Source organism: Sinocyclocheilus rhinocerous, unplaced genomic scaffold (assembly GCF_001515625.1).
Source record: "Sinocyclocheilus rhinocerous isolate Xijiao unplaced genomic scaffold, SAMN03320098_v1.1 scaffold1953, whole genome shotgun sequence".
Taxonomy (NCBI): domain Eukaryota; kingdom Metazoa; phylum Chordata; class Actinopteri; order Cypriniformes; family Cyprinidae; genus Sinocyclocheilus; species Sinocyclocheilus rhinocerous.
The window spans coordinates 322,133-343,977 of NW_015652261.1; the positions used below are offsets into that span (position 1 = coordinate 322,133).

Here is a 21,845-nt window from a genome sequence, read left to right on the forward strand (position 1 = left end):
ATCAATATCACATTTGTAATCATGCTGCTTTTTTGGAAAAAACGTTAGTCTTCGCGTGATACTAATTAACTATATGAAATTATATAAATATATAAATTTCTGCTCCCATATCTTGACTTTTGTGATCATTCTAAATTTTTTTAAAAACTGAATCATGCAGTGAAAGAACGTGCACTGGTCTAACCTACTTGACTTCCTATTGCCTTAGCTAATTAACTTTAGCTAACTTGATAGCTCTCATGAGTCATGGATAGGATAATTAGCTGTAAATTCGAGGCACAGGTAGCTTAGTATGTTGTTCATCACCACTCACCTCAACACCAAGACAAACACAGCTGGAAAGGGAGGGAGGGCTTCACTTCTGCGGCTCTCTGCATGTCTGTGATGTGATGTGCAGCTGATCAATGTGCGTTACACGGCCTTATATTATATTTTAATTCTGTATTTGTTTGACAGGGACAGCTGTGCGCAAACAGAAACACACAGACGCACACATATATACATATATTCATTTATTAAAAAAAAAAAAAAAAAACTCCCCAAAAAAAGGGCACTTTCTCTCAAGGAAGGAAAAGGGCAGGTGCTCAAGCCCCCTTTGATGTCTATGTGTACACGTGCCTGCACACAATACCTACACACATACACAAATTGCGAGAATGTTTGGAGTGTATTTTTCATCTACTATTTTTTTTTATCACTGATATATTTACCAGAGCTTTTGTGTAAAAATCTAAACAGTATAAGCATTACAGGATGGCTTGTTACATGGCTTATTAAAATGAAAATGAATGCTATGTATCTTTATTTATTTCATAGATTTATTTGGGTCCTCATACATGCATACATTCTAAAATAAAAGTAAAATATTTCTAAAATAAAAATAATATACATTTTATTTATACAAAAATAAATACTATACTAAATACATATTTTTACATATCAGCTGGAAAAGGTGTAGACTGGAGCCTTAGCTTATTTTACCTACCTTTTTTTCATAATAAGCATCCCTTTCACTCCTAAATGTAATCAATACAAAAAAACAAAACACACTTAGTTAAGACAACATTTTTATATGTGTCCAAATTATAGGTTACGTTTTACCCTGTATGATTAGGTAACTTACACGTTTATTGTACCATTATAATGCTCTTTTTGTTCCCTGTTTACATTTTCTCTCATTACATTTTTACAGCTCTTCAGCAGCGCATCAGCAGCTCTTCAGCAGCTCTTCAGCAGCGCATCAGCAGCTTTTCAGCAGCTCTTCAGCAGCGCATCAGCAGCTTTTCAGCAGCTCTTCAGCAGCGCCCAATAGTCTTTGCGCTAGCGCAGTGACGTCATGACGGCCCGCTGCTCCTTAGAATAAAAAGAAGCGGGGAAGTGAATCCTGAGCAGCACTGCAAAATGCTAGATTCTCTTGCTTTGCTTTTGGAGAAAACCTTTCTTCTCGCACATTTGAACTTTTTCAGCCCAGCTTCATCCAAACAAGAAAGATGCGCAAAGCGCCGCGAGGACAGCACTTATTTCCAGCGCGGGGATCTGCTGGAGGTTCCTCGCACTTTGTTCACTCATTTTGGCATTTATCTCGGTGACAACAAAGTCGCGCACCTTATGCCTGACATACTGCCGGTTCTGACGAGCAACAAGTCTCAAATCCAGAAAGCTGTGACGAACAAGAGATTGCTCCTCGGTGTGATCTACAAGTACGCTTTGGTACGGGTCGACACGGTGGAGGATTTTGCCTACGGATCTCCTGTATTGCTCAACACAATGGATACTACCCTGAGAAGACAGCCGCTGGCCGCTGAGGAGGTCGCCAGAAGAGCTGAGAAACTTATCGGTCATATTCCGTATAGTCTTCTGTGGAATAACTGCGAACATTTTGTCACGTACTGCCGCTACGGGACAGCGGTCAGTCTGCAGACAGAGCAGGTAAACGCGGTCGGCTGCCATCCGCACGCTTTCCTTGTGAATCGACCCGTGCGTACTCCAGATAGTAGATTGGAAGTTAATGATTAAATGATACCAATTTATTGAATTTCTGCTTTGGATGTTACGCACAGATATACACTAGCAAGATTCGTTTAAAAATAGATGGATAGAAATACAGATGAAGTTTGCACAGGGACGATTAGAAAAAGTTTTGATAAAAACTTTCATTAGTTTCAGCAGAAACGTAATTTAAGGCTTAAACGGATTAATATGTAGCCTACATTAATTTATGTAGATGATAGGCTAGGCATATAGCTTAAACAAATCAGTATATGATGTTAAAAACGAGTTTGTGACATAAAAATGTGTTCTTTGAAATGTATTTTACTCTTAAAAAAATGACTAAAATGTTGAAAATATTGTTGTTATCGTTATTGTCTTCTTTTATATTATTTTATTTATGTAATTGTATTATTATTATTTATTTATTACAAATATTACGATTTTTTTTAGGTTTCTTATTATCTTCCATTTGAACTAAATGAACTAACAAAACATGCCTTTTTGTAAATGTTTAAAATAAGTTTTCTTCTCTTTTTTTTATTTATTAAAATTGTATAATTTAGGCAGTCGTGAGGATCTAAGGGAGTCTTCTCTAAGGGTTTCTTGTCACATGACAACAAAATGGCTTCCTGTATTTTGTTTTCGCCACCCTGAGATTAAATTTGGCAAACGAACGTTTTTAATATTATACATACATTTATTATCACATGGCTACTTGTTTACTTTACAAACAAAATCTACAAACGAATGACCTAAATGACCTTAATTAAAAAATACTAATAAATACTTGTTTAATGTTTTCAGCTATTATTTGTACAAACAGATATAAAGTGCTACTAAAAGAAAGTATTAGGCTACTTAAAGTTAGTAGCCTACTCCCAAAGATGCTCTTTTGAAGTGCCAGATTGGCGTTTAGTGCTGGGTGTTCCCCTTTCCACCTCTCTTTAATTTCTTGCTCCCATCTCCAGAGACAACGTATTTTTTCACGTCAGTTGGCTGACCGAGAGCTTTTCGGAAAATCTGGGTCATTTTAGCGCAAGAAGGAACAACGGCTTCTTTCAGTGGCAAGTGGGGTTGGAGAGATACGCGGCCAGAAAAAAAACATAGCAGCACCGTCTCAGATGCGAACGACAGATTGTTTTTTTGTTTGTTTTAGCGCTCTGAATCTCATCTATTCCATCTCTTTCCCTCAACAGTTCTGTGAAAATTTAAAATCAGTAATCCGGGACCAGAGGAGTGTTCTTCTGACCACTTTCATCGGAATGCTTTCCATGTTTTTTCTTGGAATAGCGCCGTCCACCGCACTTCCAACCTTTATCATTCCTTTCATCTTGTGGATGGCTGGATGAGAGACACTTCAAATCTAAACCCTTACGAACTATTTAATGTAGAAAAAGTTTGTATTTTTGGCTTTATTATAGAATTGCTAACTTAATCTTTTTCATTGTTTTTACCTTCATAGCCTATTAAAATTTTACTTTGTTGTAAATTTTTATGACACCCTTTTTTGAAAACATATTGTACAGTTTTAGCAAGTAATTAAATGTAAATTCAAATGACAAAATGGCGTTTTATATGCTTTTGCCTAATTATAGCACAAATGCAGGCTAAATAGAATTTCATTTATTTTCTTTTTTTTAATTTCACAAGGTTCCATGAAAAACCAATGGAACCTCTTTTTATAAAGAAGTGGAAAAAAGTTCTTTAGATTATTAAAATGTTCTTCAGACTATAAGAAAAAAAGTTTCTTGATGTTCCTCCTTTCATCTTGTGGATGGCTGGATAACAGACACTTCATGTCTAAACGCTTATGAACTATTTAACCTATCAAAAGTTTGTATTTTTGGCTTTATTATAGAATTGCTAACTTAATCTTTTTCATTGTTTTTACCTTCATAGCCTATTAAAATTTTACTTTGTTGTAAATTTTTATGACACCCTTTTTTGAAAACATATTGTACAGTTTTAGCAAGTAATTAAATGTAAATTCAAATGACAAAATGGCGTTTTATATGCTTTTGCCTAATTATAGCACAAATGCAGGCTAAATAGAATTTCATTTATTTTCTTTTTTTTAATTTCACAAGGTTCCATGAAAAACCAATGGAACCTCTTTTTATAAAGAAGTGGAAAAAAGTTCTTTAGATTATTAAAATGTTCTTCAGACTATAAGAAAAAAAGTTTCTTGATGTTCCTCGAAAGGTTCTTTGGGGAACCCAAAATGTTTTTTCTATGGCACCGCTGTGAAACCTCCGTTTGGAACCTTTATTTTTACAGTATGAACATAAATGAGACTTTTTAATATAATTAATTAATAATAAAACATTTTTACATCTACATTTGTGTTTATGTTGTCAGTTGTTTACCAAAAACAATAAACATCAGTTGTTTCAATTATTAAAAATGTACAGTTTAACTTTAAAATTGTTAATTAATGTTTGTCTGATCAGGCGTAAGAGTTGATTTTATCTGACCAATGAGAATCTTGAACAGTTCTATAATTAATTTTAAGGAATTATATATGGTCAATGCTGCAACATTTGTTCATTATACAATGAGCATTGCCTTTCTTTGTTACATAAATAGAAAACGTTAAGTAATTTAATCCACAAAGGGTGAGAAAGTCATTGAGTAACTATGAATTGTTTGTTTCATTAGGCATGTGATGTACTTATGATGGAGTTTTTTCTGAAAATAGCTCTGGGTTTGTAATCCTCAAGCTCCTCCCCAGTCTGCCTCAAGTGGGATAAAATCTGCAGGTGTCAGACCATCTAGAAGCTCACCGCATCTCCAGGATGTTTCCTCTACAGTTCCTCTACAACTTCTTTTACATCGCTGTGGTCACAGACTTTGAAGAAAAGAAGAAGAAAGTGGTCCAGTATGACACCTCCACGTACAAAAGAGGAGATCTCCTAGAGGTCCCTCGAACTCTCTTTACACATTTCGGAATCTATCTGGGGAACAACCGCGTGGCTCACCTCATTCCTGATATCCTGCCGGGCTTGACCACCGACGAGAAGGCCATTGAGAAAATGGTGACTAACAACCGACTGATTTTGGGTGTGATAGCAAAAAAAGCAAGTGTCCGGGTAGACTCCTTGGAGGACTTTGCGCATGGAGCAGAAATTCTGGTCAACCACATGGACAAGGTGTGCAGTCGGTCTCCGTTCGAGGGTGAGGAGGTGGCTCGGAGAGCCGAGAAGCTCTTGGGCTCCGTGGTTTACAGTCTGCTGTGGTACAACTGCGAGCATTACGTCATGTACTGCAGATATGGCACCAGCATGAGCTTTCAGACCTACCAGGTGAGATTTTTCAGCAGAGAAAGGGAGCAAAATCAGTCTAAATCTGCTAACAAACCATGAAGAAATAAATAAATCAAAGAGGTTATCAGAATTATTTTCCTGAAATAATTCATCTGAAGCTCTTTGGTAGGCCTACTTGTGAATATCTTTCAATATTATCAACAACTTTAACATTCGGTGCTAAATTATAGTTTCTTAGGTTGCTTTTGTTAGACAAAAACAGCTAAGAATGCATTTGTAGATGTATTGGTCCATGTCAACATGAACTTGCGTAATCAGAGTAGCCTAAAGGAGTAACTAAGGAGTCTTAGAATTCATTAAGCATCTATAGTTCTTTGCTACTTTCAATCAGTTAATGCGTGACATGACCGAGGATACTTTTTCAGCCATTGCATTGACTATCTTGGCATTAGGATGAAAATATATTAATTAGCATTGTAATGCTGACCAGCTATTGTTGGTGCACTAGGTTAAGGATGTGAGGCAATAGCACTAATTCCATTTCAAATGGGATTACACGCAAAAATCAGTTTAAGAAATGTACTGCTATTGAGAAATAAACCACTTTTATGTAAGGCTGTGCAGGGTTGAAGTACAGTAAAAGTGAACTGGAATAAATTAGTCTGGATAAATAAAATATATCTGTTTATATATTAGTATAGACTCAGGTCTGTAAGTGACATGTATTAAGGCTGTTTAAACCACAAAAGGCTCAGTTCGCAAACAGGTTAAAGAAAAACATCTATGAGCTGGTATTTAAGTTAATATATGCTAATTAAACAATGTTTATTGGTTCATTTAATGTTTAGAAATAAATATAGGAAAAGTCACTGTATAATTACCATCATGCGGAAGAGAACAGGCAGGATATCAAACGTGTTTAAATGATCTGATCATTGACCTTTGTGGTGTTTTATTCATTTATATTTTTATTCAGTTGCTCCAGTTGGTTTTGAGCAAGAATGTTAATCTGCAGATTCCAGGGAACGGGCTGTAATCTCTTTGAAACTCTTTCAACAAACACACACACATCTTGCTTTCTTTTTTTCAGTCCAAAGAAAGACGACGATATTCCAACAGCGTGATAAAACTAACCACGCTCCAGCTGTGGTGGAAACATGATTTTGCCACAAAAATCTAAAATGCAGGCCCATCAAAGGACAACTATTTTGTTTTTGTTTTGTTAGAGTGTCCAAATGATCTGTTTTCCATTAAATGAAAATTAACCATGGAAATCATGAAATCTGTGGTACACTTTTGAAAAATTGTGCATTTATACATTTGGGAAAATTCCACCAATGCAGCACTAAAGAAACTTTACTGTCACTTAAGAGAGACTTAAGCTCCCCAACTGACCTTTCTCATTTTTATATTTATAATTTTTTTAGAATGATTCTTCGGAATTCAAACGCAAAATTCTTAACTTTGTATTTCTTTCTTGTTTTCTCCTCAACAGTTCTGCAAAGTCGTGCGCAAGATTGTGTGCAGCAAAACAAGTTCTCTTTTAAGCTTTCTGTTATGCTTGTTCATCATGTTTTATATGGGGTCTGTGTCCATCTTTGGAATTTTACCCACACTTATAATCCCCTTCACTCTTTGGATGGCATCCTGAAATTGCTATTTTTTAGATCTTTTTTATTATTTTTTTATTTTTTACCATTGTTCATCAATGAGTTAAATATATAGTTGTTTATTACCCTGGGGCACCTATTGGGCCATTGTAAAAAAAAAAAAAAAAAAAATTATTAAACGCATATAAGAATGTGATTTTTCCAGTACTGACATGTTAAGATACATCAGATAATTTATTTTCTTACTGTTTGTTGTGAAGCAAAATAAATAATATAAATGTATATGTGAAAGATAACGATTATCATGTACTGTGCATGTATATTTATACAATACTCGAAGGTTCTTTAAATAATTCAATTTTGTAAAACCATGGTTTGTTAGTCAGTCTAAAAAGAAATAAAAATGCCATATAACTTTTTTGTTCTCTGTTTTTCACTGGACAATGCACAAGTTAAAAGTGAAGAAAAAAAAATCCCAGATTTTTCTCAGAATTTTAATGACCATTTACATGCAAACGTAAAGTGCAGATCAAATGAAGCTCTTCAGCGGAAACGCTTTGGCAGATCATTGGTTGAAACTCGACTGTCAGGTAAATAGTGTTTAACAGTTAGTCAAAAACATCGAACCGTCGGTTATCGAGTGTCACACAAAGTTATCTCCATATTTTACATTTCTTAATTCATTTATTGAGTGGCCAAAAGGTAAGAGAAGCTGTTTAAATGCATTCATATCAGTTTGGAGATTAGTTCCAATGTCATTTTTTTCCACGAGAGTTGAGAGAAGCGTCTCAGACATAACTTAAATTATAATATTAGTCTCACGCAGCTTGGTATATAAAATATATTCGACTAAAAATACTTGTTTGGGTCGACTTTACAGGTTCCCGCTATTTTAAATGGTTTGGCTGTTCTTTTGTCGTCGAATATGACGAACGTTTTTAATTCAAATTCTTGACTTAGATTTTTGTCACGACTATCGAAGTTTTTTTTATAAAATAGTGATTAATTTAATAAGGTATTGTTATTTTTATAGATATATATACATTAAATTCGTATAAGACCGTATATTTTGTTACTTGACAGCTCGGTAGTTATGATGCTAGTTAATTGTGTTTGCTAGCTGAGCTGCACTTACGTCATTTTAAGTAACTTTATCATATAAATGAAAGGCCTCGAGTGTGATACATTTAAGAGAAACCTGACACAAAGGCTTTCTTTGGTAGCACTGTGTTTTCTGAAGTGGTTATGGACGAAGGCAGCACCAATCAGCCGGCTGATAATAGCAAGATGGACAGCTCTAAAGAAGCTGCTCTTCTGGCCCTGATGGACAGGACAGGCTACAGCATGGTTCAGGAAAACGGACAGAGAAAGTTTGGTGGTCCACCTCCAGGTAAACTAGGAAATCTTACTGTACATTTCATCACATTGTTCAAATGTGAAGTAAATTGTATAAATGTGTATAAAAATAACATAACGTACACACACACACACACACACAAAGATAAATGTCTATAAAAGTAGCATAATGTACACACACATATGTATGTATATGTAATAAACTCTTGCCTTTCAAAAGGTTTTTCATTTTGGCTGACATGGGCACGGAAAATAATGTTAAGTGGATAATTAACCCCAAAATAAATAAAAAAAATATAATCATTTACTCAGACAGTTTGAGACATGAGAGTAAATGATGACAGAATTTTCATTTTGGGTAAACTTAGCCTGCAACCAGTAGCTAAATAGCTATTTAAGCATTATTTTAGGGTACTTTGTAGATAAATTAGCCTTTCTAATATCTCTGAATTCAAAAATGTTCACAGTTGTCTACAAACTCACAATGTGCTTTTTCGTCATACCCCCTTTTCACAATCCAATCAATTTAAGATAGAATAGATAGAATCAAACTTCAGCCCCTTTTCTTGCATAATACAATTACATTATGGTAGTAAAACGACCTGCAAATGCCATTTCATGTTGACTTTACAGTTTTCTGCTAGATTAATTCATAAGTATATGATTTATAAGTATTGAAAGTTTGTAAAGCTGTAAAACATTACTGTAATACAAATTTGTACAAGCATGCTAAATATAGTACAAACCTTATTTTTTACATAGCAAGATAGTGCCGTTCATAATAATTAACTAAATTATTTTCTTAGGTTGGGAGGGCCCTCCTCCTCCAAGAGGTTGTGAGGTGTTTGTGGGTAAAATCCCAAGAGACATGTATGAAGACGAGCTGGTACCTGTATTTGAGCGGGCCGGTCACATCTACGAGTTCCGTCTGATGATGGAGTTTAGCGGGGAGAACCGTGGCTATGCCTTCGTCATGTACACCACCCGAGAGGGAGCCCAACGAGCTATCCAGCTCCTGGACAACTACGAAATCCGCCCTGGGAAGTTCATAGGGGTATGTGTGAGTCTGGACAACTGTCGACTTTTTATCGGCTCCATCCCGAAAGACAAGAAAAAGGAGGAGATCCAAGAAGAGATGATGAAGGTCAGTATATGACACAACTGCACACATTAGAAACTACACAGAACTAAAACAATATGAAAGACATTGTGTGACACCATCTAGTGAACAAAAAATTAGCAAGATTTTTTTTTTAATACATTACAGAAACCATAATAAAACAGTCGGTTATGAACTAATGTCTAGTTGTTTTTGTATTGCAATTTTAAATACAGGTGACTGAAGGGGTCGTGGATGTGATTGTGTATCCCAGTGCAGTGGACAGGATGAAGAATCGTGGCTTTGCCTTTGTTGAGTATGAATCCCACAAAGCAGCTGCCATGGCTCGCAGGAAACTCATACCAGGTGCAAAAGCACGATAGAAATATATATAAACAATTATTTGTGGTTCTTTATATGGCAAGCATCACTATTTCTATTGCTCATACTTTTGGGGTTGTATTCATCAAAGAATCCTGAAACAATTTTGTGATTACACAAAAATATCAAGCAGCACAACTGTTCAACGTTGATAATAATAAATGCTTCTTGAGCACTAAATCAACATATGATTTCTGAAGGATCATGTGACACTGAAGATTGGAGTAATGATGCTGAAAATTCAGCTTTGCCATCACAGGAAGAAATTACATTTTAAAATATATTCAAATAGAAATTTTTTTTTGTACAATAATTTCGCACAATATCACTGTTTTGGATCCAATAAATGCAGCCTTGGTGAGCATAAGAGACTTCTTTAAAAAACATGAAAATGCTTACTGATCCCAAACTTTTGAACAGCAGTGTATATATATATATATATATATAGAGGTTGTGAGGTGTTTGTGGGTAAAATCCCAAGAGACATGTATGAAGACGAGCTGGTACCTGTATTTGAGCGGGCCGGTCACATCTACGAGTTCCGTCTGATGATGGAGTTTAGCGGGGAGAACCGTGGCTATGCCTTCGTCATGTACACCACCCGAGAGGGAGCCCAACGAGCTATCCAGCTCCTGGACAACTACGAAATCCGCCCTGGGAAGTTCATAGGGGTATGTGTGAGTCTGGACAACTGTCGACTTTTTATCGGCTCCATCCCGAAAGACAAGAAAAAGGAGGAGATCCAAGAAGAGATGATGAAGGTCAGTATATGACACAACTGCACACATTAGAAACTACACAGAACTAAAACAATATGAAAGACATTGTGTGACACCATCTAGTGAACAAAAAATTAGCAAGATTTTTTTTTTAATACATTACAGAAACCATAATAAAACAGTCGGTTATGAACTAATGTCTAGTTGTTTTTGTATTGCAATTTTAAATACAGGTGACTGAAGGGGTCGTGGATGTGATTGTGTATCCCAGTGCAGTGGACAGGATGAAGAATCGTGGCTTTGCCTTTGTTGAGTATGAATCCCACAAAGCAGCTGCCATGGCTCGCAGGAAACTCATACCAGGTGCAAAAGCACGATAGAAATACATATTTAAAAATATTTATTTGTGTTTCTTTAATATGCCATGCATCACTATTTCCATTGCTCATATTTTAAGTGGGTATTTATCAAAGCATACTGAAAAAAGGATCATAGTTTCCACAAAAATATCAATCAGCACAACTGTTTTAAACATTGATGATGATAAGAAATGCTCTTTGAGCACTAAATCAATATATATTAGATAGACGTATATTAGAATTATTTCAGAAGGATCATGTGACACTGAAGACTAGAGTAATAGATGCTGAAATTTCAGCTTTGGAATCACAGGAATAAATAAAATTTATAACATATTAAAAAAGAACTATATTTTAAATTATAGTAATATTACAATTTTGGGTTAAATAAATGGTCAGCCTAAATAAACACAGATAGTCCCTGCCCATCCTTTATTTTCCTTATTAAACATATCTTAGCTGATTCAAGATACACTAGATTATAGAAGTAAAACAAGTTATCTTTGCTGGGAAATCCATTGACAATTTCATCTCTGGACATGCTACCCATTTCCATTGTAGACCTGGTGTTTTCTGGGTTTTTTCAACTTAGCGTACAATAATTTTACCCCTTTTTCTTCTGAACAGAAAACACATTTACTGAATTCCTTAGAAAGCAAACAAGCAGCACTATTTATACTTATTTTTAAGGGGAAATCTATGAGGGCCTGACAATGACATGTAAACATTACACTTGTTAGAACTTTTCACAAATATGCAACTTGCTGTGTGTCAATGTCAACTTAATGTTTCAGGAACATTTCAGCTGTGGGGTCACACCATTCAGGTGGACTGGGCCGAACCAGAAAAGGAATTAGATGAGGAAACCATGCAGCGAGTGCGAGTCCTCTATGTTCGTAATCTCATGCTGAGCACCACGGAGGAGACACTTCGCTCTGAGTTCTCACGCCTGAAGCCTGGCTCTGTGGAACGTGTTAAGAAGCTGACGGATTATGCCTTCATCCACTTCTATAACCGTGAGGATGCCCTAAACGCTCTTGAGTCCATGAATGGGAAAGTTGTTGATGGTTCGCCCATTGAGGTGACTCTTGCCAAGCCTGTCAGCAAAGATGGGAACAAAAGATCCGGGTCGCGGAGTAGCTATGGTGGAGTGGTACCTGCTGGAAATTACGGTGATTCCAACTTCTTGTTCCAGAGCAGAGATGATGTGACCATCGGCTTGGGAACTGGAGCAATAAGTGATGGCCTAAATGCGCGCCCCGTTAACCTCCTGCCTCATTTGGGCAGCCCATATGCAGTAGACTTAGATCGCTGTGTGTATCCGTTCCTACCCGGATCCACTTTGGTCCCAGTCAGCCTGAACATCCTGAAGCCCAGCCAGTTGAGCTCAGCTGTGTCATTGCTTGATTACTACTGCCACAAGAATGACTGGTCTTTGCCAGAGTATCATCTCTACTCCCTAGCCGGACAAGAGGGAAAAATGCTGCTCATCTACAAAGTGGTCATCAACCGCACCAGGAGCAGCTTCATGCCTGATAAAGCCTGCACCATACTGGAGGACGCCAAGGAGCTTGCTGCTCAGAATGCACTCTGGAACCTGGGTTAGTTTATCTCAGTTGCTCTCTGATTTCTGTAGTTTTCATTTCTGTAAAGCATTTAAAGGAATACTGGGTTACATACAACTTGAAATTAGGAGTGCACTGATATTAAAATTATGTCAGATGCATGCAGTATAACAGAAATTACTTTCATGTTATGGCTTATAACAGATAAATGACCGATTATAAAATGTTACAGTTCTGTTTTGTCTAAATAAATCAAAACTACTTGAAATGCAGTGAATGTAGCACCACAACATTATAAAGTACAGTACAAAGCAAAGATATTTTGAAGGGATAGTTCACCCAAAAATGAAAATTCTGTCATTAATTACTCACCCTCATGTCGTTCCAAACCTGTAAGACCTTTGTTCATCTTCGGAACACAAATTAGGATATTTTTGATGAAATCCTAGAGCTTTCTGACTCTCCATAGACAGCAATGTAACTGAAATGTTCCCAGACACAGAAACGTAGTTAGAACAACGTTAAAATAGTCCATGTGACATCAGTGGTTCAACCGTAATTTTACGAAGCTACGAGAATACTTTTTGTGCACAAAGAAAATAAAAATAACATGTGTGTGCATTCTTCTGCTCGTAAACAAGGCGCAGCGCGTCAGCAGCAGCATGCGCATGCGTCATGATTCTCTCAATAATGGCAGAGGACAGTGATGTGGAAGAGAAAAATGGTTGAATAAAGTCGTTATTTTGTTTTCTTTGTGCACAAAAAGTATTCTCGTAGCTTCATAAAATTACGGTTGAACCACCGATGTCACATAAACTATTTTTACGATGTTCTTGCTACGTTTCTGGGCCTGAAAACATTTCAGTTACATTGCTCTTTATGGAGGGTCAGAAAGCTTTCGGATTTCATCAAAAATATCTTAATTTGTGTTCTGAAGATGAACGAAGGTCTTACAGGTTTGGAACGGCATGAGGGTGAGTAATTAATGTCAGAATTTTCATTCTTGGGTGAACGCTCTCTTTAAGATTTGGATTTAACAGTGTTATTAAATTATTAGTGCTTTTAAAGTTTTCATTTTGTTAATGTTAGATGACTAAATAAAAACAGATGTATTGGCAGTGACAAGTTGTAGCAGGCCTGTTTCACCAAGACCTAATACTTAAACAGTCCCTTATGCTAATCTCTCAGAGAGTTGTCATGACAGAAATATTTTTATTCAACAATAAAGTTGATCAAAAGTGACAATAAAGACATTTTCAGTGTTACAAAAGATTTCTATTTTAAATAAATGCTATTAATCAAAGAGTCCTGAAAAATGTCACAGTTACCATAAAAATATTAAGCAGCACAGCTGTTGTCAGCATTGATGATAATAATAACAAATGTTTCCTGAGCACCAAATCAGCATATTATAAAGATGTTTGACAGATCATGTGACACTAAAGACTGGAGTAATGATGCTGAAAAATCACAGGAATCACACTTTTATCTTACAATAAAAAACGGTTATTTTAAATTCTAATAATATTTCACAATATTACTGTTTTACAGTATAAAATAATATGAATAAATGAAGCCTTTGTGAGTGTAAGGGGCTTCCTTTAAAAACATCCTTTAAAAAAAACCTTTGGGTATGATTGTACTGTTAGCTCTTTTTTCCTATTTGTGTTTGTGTGTGTTTCCATGTAACAGATTGCTCCATCAGTTCCCCTGGCTCCCCTGTGAATGTTTCTCCTCCTGCACCTTCTGGCTCTGGTTTCCTGTCCTTTGGATGTAGGCCTCTGCCTTACCCAGCATACCCCATGGCCTCCATCTCACCTCCCCTGTCCATCTCCTGCTCTTCTGCCCAAAGACTCTTCATCCCCAACCAGTCATCCTTCCTGCAGTGAAGTCATTCAGTATCTGTGAACTTTCTTTACTTACAATGTGTTTCTTAAATGTTCATATGAATCGTTTTTTATTGTTTCACTTGTTTGACTTTTTGTTTAGTGCTGTTTCAGTTGAATGACTAGCAGCAGTGGCAGGATTTTTTCTCCATTCACATACTTTAACATTCAAGCCACTGTTGTTGAGTATTTTGTGTATTCTGTTTGGGTGTTTATTTCCCTTTTTAAGAAGTAAGTTATTTACTTGTGTTAAATACACAGTGTTTGAATAGAAACAAAACTTAAACATAAACTGTTACGCTATTAAAACAGATACATATTCTTAATTAATAATGCAATAGTGGGTAGGTAATGTTGCACGTTCAACTTTGTGTTGCATTTCCCTTGCAGATTAAATCTCATAATTCCATTTTGATTGTTTATTTTTTATGCATTTAAAAAGGACATTTTGATAATCCTATAACAATGCTCAGATATTATAACCATGGTTACACTTTATTTTAAGGTGTCCTTGTTACACCTTAAATACACCTTTATTTTAAGGTGTCCTTGTCATTGTTATACATTTAAGTAATATTAATTAACTACATGTACTTATGGTTAGGGTTAGGATTAGGGTTTGTCTTAGGGTTACTTGCATGTATTTATGCATAATTTATTGTTATTATTATAGTAAATACATTTAACATGTGTAACAAGGAACTCTTTAAATAAAGTGTTACCATAACCACTTAGTCAAACATATCATCACATTAAGTTAGTACATTAAAATTGCACTTTTGATTTGTTTATTTTGAGATAGATGGCAACATGAATGCAGTGTCATGCAAAAGCAAAACTCTTCATCATTATCTCGATAAGTTTTTATTAGGCTTTTATCATTTTAAACCTTTTTTAACATTTCATTGTGTTATACTTTTAGGCACTTTTATGCAAGACATTTTAAGTATATTTAACAATTATTTATGACACAGATATTATTCAATTATGATCATTTAACAAGTAAATATTCGAACAGTATAAAATAATAAATACATCTTTATTAATCTGCGAGGGCAATTAGGTTTTGAGAATGCAAAATTAATTTCTGACATAAGGATACAGGCAAAATCAATATATGGCTATGTTTGCATATTTTCAATTCATTTCAATTCAAGTTTATTTGTACAGCGCTTTTCACGATACAAATTGCAAAGCAACTTCACAGCAAATTAAGTTTCTACAGTATTTAGTGGTAGCTTATCAGTGGTGACTGTCAGTTAATGTACATAATATGGTAGAAATGTACGGAAAAATCAATTAAAGACGTAATCAAACAGACGATGAACACTATTAACAACAATTATTATATGATGCAATCAAACTTATAGCAAAATGTGGTAGTTCTGTATGTTGTTTCAGGGTTGGCATCATCTGAGGTCCTCTGAGGGGTTGGCATCATCTCTTCTCAGGTGTTCTGGATCGAGACTGAAGCTTGTGTAAATCCTAGTTACCACGGGATGTCAATCCCGTGGCAAAAACAGAGAAACAAATAGACATAATTAGCGTAGCTGCTGTTCCAACCAAGCAAAATTGATTTGTTTAACCCAAACTAAAGAATAATAATGTGCATTTGATCAGATATAACTGCAGTACAAGATTATGAGATGCATTATTTGAATGCTTGGCCAAAGAGATGTGTCTTTAATATTATATTATATTTTGCATTAAAGTAAGTATATCCAATGACTTAGGGAAAAAAGGTCAAATTATAATGTGCAAATTATATGCACACATGGTCAGAATTGTTGGTACTCATGGTAAATATGATCAAAGAAGACTGTGAAAATAAATCTGCATTGTTAATCCTTTTGATCTTTTATTTTAAAAATTCACAATATCTAACCTTTCATTGGAGAATAAGAATTTAAAATGGGGGGAAATTTAATACACATTTTTCCTTTAATACACATTTTCTCTAATACACATTGGACACAATTAACAGTACCCTTTTTATTTAATACTTTTTAAAACCTCCATTTGCCAAAATAACAGCAAAAGGATTAATAATGCAGGTTTATTTTCACAGCCTTCTTTGATCATATTTACCAAGGGTACCAACAATTCTGACCACGTGTGTAAATAACTTCTAAATGTTGTGTACATTGTAGTATAACAATTTAGTATAACTGTGTCAAGCTCTTGGCTTGACTCTGTGCTGTCCACTCCTTGTTTTTCAGTAATTGGATAGCCTCTGCTATGCGCCAATTTTAGATCACCTTAGTCAGGAATTTTAAAGAAGTAGCTTAAATTGGTTATGGAACTGCTGTCTGTTGTGCTGTGCTGGGCCTTTCTCCCAGTCTTGCTGTTAACAGAATGAGCCGAAGCATACGTAGTAGGACCAGTCCAGTGATTTTTGATGAGAGTTTTGTAGCATTGAAAGCAGTTTATGTTCATAGCAGTGAGAGATGTTAACCAGTATGGAGGATGAAATGGAGAAACACAGGATGCTCTAAAAATAGGAGCTGTTTAAGGTTTGTTTTTAGGATACCAAATGAAACGTTTCTTCACAAAGTATAGCCATTAGTGTACTGTTTGTGTGTTTTTCTATCCATTTACTATACAGGAGAGTGAAGAGAGACAGGAAAGTGGTGGGATCTGGAAGCGTGGACTTAACCTGAACGTTCATAGCAGAAATTGTGAATTGAGTCGAGTGCGCACTTGGAATATTTAATTATAATTGGATTTTACTTCAGTCTTAAAGAGAATGTGTTGTACTTATTCCCTTAACATTACCATTCGAATCCTCAGCCTCTGTTTTTATTGATGCCCATAAAGGGCCAGGGGGACTGGCATCCATGAAGTGCACCAGAGAAGCAGATGTTTGAAGAAGCTCAGGGGACGTCTTTGACTTCGAATCAGGCAAGTGGCTGCAACTCTTCCAATTAGTTTTTTCAGTCCACTTCGGACAACATTGATTTATTAAAGCATTTTTGTCTTTTCCCTTTTAGGAAAGACAGAACAGGGTTTGTCTAACAAAAATAGCACATTGTTTCATCATGACTTCTTTTCGGATGGCCATCATTCTCGTCATCAGGTGTACAGTGCAATAGGTGCTTTTTCCTCCTGGTGCCAGGTAATGTAAGTATTATGAAGCTTCACATAAGTTGTGATTTAAATAAGCCAAAAGTACAGGCACTAAAACTGACAGTCATACACCAGGTCTAGTGATTACTTTTTCGCAGCTGTTGACTTTGTAAATTAACCTGTCCACTCTGGGAAAAGTGCTTTCAGCTCAGGAGCTGTATTTAGCATTTGAGACTGTGAGACACTTCACCTGTTTGGCATTACTGTGGCGCTCATTTATGTCACATATACTTCATTTGATTCAAAGGAAGTACTCCAGCTTTGAAAATGCTGAAGGGAACAGTGAAGGAGGGCTTTTTAACATGAGGTCTTCAGAAAGCCTGCAGTAACCTTGGAAACCACCATCAAAAGCTGTGTTGCTAGAGAAACAAACCATTTTATCCCTTCTCAAAAGATGAGGGCTGCTGTATAGTGCTTAGATGCTACAAACCCCAATATGAGCATTCTAAATGAATTATGTTTGTCCCAAAGAACATGATTTCCTTTTTAAAAAAAAACATTACTGGCCTAGGAAATATTTCACTGCATATCTTGGGACTATAAAAGTACTATCTTTATCACTAGGGGGCAGTGCAACACTGTGGCTCCAAAATTGTCCAATTCCACAGTTCAGTTCAAAAGGTTTTATGCAGTTCATACAGAGCCGATCCTCCCTATATGCAAAATACGCAAGCTGCGTAGGGCCCCCGAAACACCAGGGGGCCCCCTTGCTCTCAAAGATGATTTAATTTTAGTTTCGTTTGTGAATTTGGCCAGCGGTTATGAAAACATGAATGATCATTTCTTTTAATGTGGTGCGCTGTCGCCCTTTCTACGTAAAAATCAGTCAAATCATGTAACGTGAATGCCGTACAGCCTTGCTCAAGACTAAAAAAATGAGTTGAAAGCGTCCCGAGCCGCGGAAGAGACACTGTTTCTCAAGCGCTTTCTACGAGTGTGATTCGAGACGGAGTGAAACATGGACAAATGCGTTTCATTCATTCGTTCATAACCACTCATACCCCACTCAGGGCCCCCAGAAGGGTATGATCATATATAATTTTGATTCCAATAGTGCACTTTATGTGATTAAGAATGAATGTTGGGTAGTTATCTAGTGCAGTGTTTCCCAACCGGGGTGCCGTCTGTCGAGAGCAGGGGTGCCGTGTAAAAAAATAATTTTTTAATATTTTTAAATTGCTAAAATGTTCATAAAAGCAGCTTTTATATAATATCCATTTCTGATGTCGCCAATAATCAGAGATGCACTGAAATTCCGGCTGCCGAAAATTAGTCTGGTGGCACAAATTTGTAAAAATTTCCAAAGGGTGCCACGACTAAAGAAAGGTTGGGAAACACTGCTCTAGTGAATACATCTTTGTGTAGGTCTTTGCTTCTTGTGGTTTCATCATAAAGTGAGTGGCAGAGGTCATGTGTTGGCAATACTGTTACAAAAGAAAAGACTAGCCTCCTACAAAATGATCTGTGCAGGTCTTTACTTGTTCTATACTGTCCAGTCAAGTAAATGCAAGAAAAAATGAATATGCATCCACTTCATATTTCAGCAGCATCTTAGTGCTTACATTTTTAAGATTCTTTTTCTGGTTAGGAATGAAGCTATTTGTGGAATGAGAGTGCCCAAAGCAATGCATCATTTTAAGAGCCAATTGCCAAGCGGTTTAAATTCAGAGTAAATCTTATTAATAAAGTCGAGGGCCTCTCAGTGCTTGGTTATGTGTTATAGATACAGTCCAATAAAACAAGCACACGCAGATACACACAAACATGCGCTCTTGTGCATGAAAAATGGATAAGTTAGACAGATGAGGTCAAGCAGCAGTCTCAAGGTGCTGCGAGAATGGGTTTATGTGGCAGAGCCCATATGTCAGAAGGAAGACTAGAGGAAAAATGAAATAAATTCTACTTTTTTTCCAAGTAATCTCATAGAAGCTGTACACACGGGACACATTGTTACTTATGAGGGTATCATAAAATAGTGGCCCCCACAGGATAAAATGATCCCAGAATGGATTTTCTCATCCTTAATATATCTAAGCCTCGATTGTGACTGACGGCATGCAGAACAACTGATTTAAAAAAAAAAGCTCTTAAATGTACAAAAATGATCATTCATATTGTTCATACATTTAGACAATGATTGTTTGAAATTAACGTCTAGTAGTTGCCATACGTCCTTTTTTTCCTTGACATGTCCTGGCCGGGATTTCTAAATTGCCAAAAATGTTTTCCTATTGTATTCATACTTGCCGAAGGTAATGACTGAAAAGTAGTTTGACCAATAGCGTTCAGGCATTGTAGATAATCGACCAATTGCGCCATGCAAGAAGAGTACAGCCAAAGCAATGCCAATATGCATGCATTTAATATATGAGAACTGTATCCCGACTGAAATCCCGACCAGGACATGTATGGGAAGAGGAGGACATATGGTCATGCCACTTCTAGAATATTGAGATTATCATTGTAAAATATGGGGTATGAAGATGTTAAATTGCAAACACAGAGTAGATGTTAACCAAATGTTAACCAGCCGTTTGCACAAACGGAAGTAAACGCCCACTTCTGTGATTGGCTAAATTCTTTGGACCGTATCCATGGCCTCCCATAAAGCATGTTGTGTGTTTTGATACTCGAGATGGCTATGAGAGCTGTATATGTTTGAGCCTGAGTCAGGCAGAAGAAATTGAAACAACTAACCACATGGATTGCAACAGCCTGTTTCAGCGTGACAATTGCTTTTGCTTGCTTAATTGTTTAACACTTTTCCATATTCTGGTCTGATGCAAGATGTATAGTGACATACAAACTGTTGTTGATAACATAACAGCCAATATCATAGAACTCATAGAAAATAACCAAAACAATCCAAGGTTTTTATTTAGCACAGTGGCTAGATTAACAAATAACCAGACGCCACCCGATCTAAATATTCCCTCACAGTTTAATAGTAATGACTTTATGAATTTCTTCACTGATAAAATAGATAACATCAGAAATACAATAACAAATATAGATTACATTGACTGACAGTCACCACTGATAAGCTACCACTAAATATTGTAGAAACTTAATTTGCTGTAAAGTTGCTTTGCAATGATTTGTATCGTGAAAATCGCTGTACAAATAAACTTGAATTGAATTGAATAAATAAACTTGAATATAATTAAAGGTATAGTTCACCCAAAAATTTAAATTCTGTCATTAATTACTCATTAATTACCTTCATGTCGTTCCAAACCTGTAAGACCTTCGTTCATCTTCGGAACACAAATTAAGATATTTTTGATGAAATCTGAGAACTTTCTGACCCTCCATAGACAGCAAGAGTACTACCACGATCAAGGCAGAGAAACGTAGTAAGGACATCGTTAAAATAGTCCATGTGACATCAGTGGTTCAACTATAATTTTTTACGAAGCTAAGAGAATACTTTTTGTGCGCAAAGAAAACAAAAATAGCTTTGAATAGCTTGAATTTATTCAACAATTCTTTTCACCAACCTGGCACCATTTTGGAGAGCATCACGGTGCATGTGCTCTCCTCTGAATGTAAACAAGGCACAGCACATGCGTGTTCTGCATCAGCAGCACCACGCACATGCAGATCAAAGCATGCGCACACGTCGTGATACTCTCAAAAATGGTGCCAGGGTGACATAGAAGAATTGTTGAATAAAGTTGTATTTTTGTTTAGAAAAAGAGCCCTTTGAAGCTGCATTGAAACGGCATTTTGGACTTTCAAATCATCGGCCACCATTGAAGTCCACTATATGGACAAAAATCTTGAAATGTTTTCCTCAAAAAACTTAATTTCTTTGCGACTGAAGAAAGAAAGACATGAACATCTTGGATGACATGGGGGTGAGTAAATTATCAGGAAATTTTTATTCCGGAAGTGACCTTATCCTTTAATGACAGAATTTTCATTTTTGGGTGAACTATCCCTTTAAGGTAATTTTATGTCATTTTTAAATGTTTATCTCAAGGAAATGTTTCTGATCTGTGTATGTACAAATTTGATTAGCAACACTCAAGCAATATGCTTGTTGTCTTAATAATGTTAAATGCATGTGTGTATATTAATAACATTTTGATTCTCCATTTCATGACCCCTTTAAAATGATAAACGTTCTATGTAGTCCTTCAGTTAAGACAAGGTCATATAAAGTGCATAATAAATATAGTTTTTGATGGAGTATAGCATTTTACACAGCAGGACACTTCTCTAACACTGCAGGACATTTCAAGCATATATGCTGTTTTGAGAAATTGTTGCTAACATTTAGCCTTTCAATTTCCACAGAAATCTTCTTATGTTTTTTGTTTATTGCAGTTCATGATGAATACTGTCACGACACAAGCAATTTACTTAAAAACAAAACACAATTTGAATGGATTGTTATATTTTTTATAGACAAAGCTTTCCAGGCAAATTATGAAAATTTAAGACAAAGAAAGATGATTGCTCCCCCCCCCCCCCCTTTTTTTTT

The 21,845-nt window shown here is 36.0% G+C and overlaps 4 protein-coding genes across 6 annotated transcripts in view; all 4 read left to right on the plus strand.

Annotated features, from left to right (window-relative positions):
• LOC107714130 (uncharacterized) overlaps positions 1-1,401 on the plus strand; it is a 15,189-nt gene extending 13,788 nt beyond the window's left edge. The window contains exon 11 of the mRNA XM_016519868.1: positions 1,204-1,401. Within this exon, the coding sequence (XP_016375354.1) occupies positions 1,204-1,332 (129 nt within the window). The 3' untranslated portion in view covers positions 1,333-1,401. The remainder of the gene's footprint in view (positions 1-1,203) is intronic.
• On the plus strand, positions 1,356-3,395 carry LOC107714151 (lecithin retinol acyltransferase-like). Its single transcript, XM_016519896.1, has 2 exons — positions 1,356-1,929; positions 3,189-3,395. Exons 1-2 carry the CDS (start codon positions 1,402-1,404, stop codon positions 3,339-3,341), a joined length of 681 nt encoding a protein of 226 aa, XP_016375382.1. The 5' UTR covers positions 1,356-1,401; the 3' UTR covers positions 3,342-3,395.
• A 379-nt stretch (positions 3,396-3,774) lies between these two features.
• LOC107714135 (lecithin retinol acyltransferase-like) lies at positions 3,775-6,928 on the plus strand. The gene is made up of 3 exons (XM_016519879.1): positions 3,775-3,825; positions 4,713-5,294; positions 6,751-6,928. The coding sequence occupies exons 2-3, from the start codon at positions 4,788-4,790 to the stop codon at positions 6,904-6,906; spliced, it is 663 nt and encodes a 220-aa protein (XP_016375365.1). The 5' UTR covers positions 3,775-3,825; positions 4,713-4,787; the 3' UTR covers positions 6,907-6,928.
• Positions 6,929-7,377: 449 nt separating this feature from the next.
• rbm46 (RNA binding motif protein 46) lies at positions 7,378-14,558 on the plus strand. 3 transcript variants are annotated; one of them, XM_016519882.1, is made up of 7 exons: positions 7,378-7,455; positions 8,089-8,255; positions 9,028-9,054; positions 10,152-10,462; positions 10,654-10,783; positions 11,574-12,380; positions 14,037-14,557. In XM_016519882.1, the coding sequence occupies exons 2-7, from the start codon at positions 8,111-8,113 to the stop codon at positions 14,231-14,233; spliced, it is 1,617 nt and encodes a 538-aa protein (XP_016375368.1). In that variant the 5' UTR covers positions 7,378-7,455; positions 8,089-8,110; the 3' UTR covers positions 14,234-14,557. The 3 variants fall into 3 exon arrangements, with proteins under 3 accessions (XP_016375368.1, XP_016375366.1, XP_016375367.1); XM_016519880.1 differs by lacking the exons at positions 10,152-10,462; positions 10,654-10,783 and adding an exon at positions 9,557-9,686 and having other exon boundaries at positions 7,392-7,567; positions 9,028-9,365; positions 14,037-14,558; XM_016519881.1 differs by lacking the exons at positions 7,378-7,455; positions 10,152-10,462; positions 10,654-10,783 and adding an exon at positions 9,557-9,686 and having other exon boundaries at positions 7,938-8,255; positions 9,028-9,365; positions 14,037-14,558.
• Positions 14,559-21,845: the final 7,287 nt, after the last annotated feature.

Bases quoted from the DNA above. Each gene is read 5' to 3' on its own strand.
- LOC107714135 (XM_016519879.1), top strand. From the start codon at position 4,788: ATGTTTCCTCTACAGTTCCTCTACAACTTCTTTTACATCGCTGTGGTC. The intron at 5,295-6,750 runs GTGAGATTTTTC...TCTCCTCAACAG, and splicing joins TGAGCTTTCAGACCTACCAG to TTCTGCAAAGTCGTGCGCAA.
- LOC107714151 (XM_016519896.1), top strand. From the start codon at position 1,402: ATGCTAGATTCTCTTGCTTTGCTTTTGGAGAAAACCTTTCTTCTCGCA. The intron at 1,930-3,188 runs GTAAACGCGGTC...TTCCCTCAACAG, and splicing joins TCAGTCTGCAGACAGAGCAG to TTCTGTGAAAATTTAAAATC.
- rbm46 (XM_016519882.1), top strand. From the start codon at position 8,111: ATGGACGAAGGCAGCACCAATCAGCCGGCTGATAATAGCAAGATGGAC. The intron at 9,055-10,151 runs GTTGTGAGGTGT...ATATATATAGAG, and splicing joins GGGCCCTCCTCCTCCAAGAG to GTTGTGAGGTGTTTGTGGGT. The intron at 10,463-10,653 runs GTCAGTATATGA...TTTTAAATACAG, and splicing joins TCCAAGAAGAGATGATGAAG to GTGACTGAAGGGGTCGTGGA.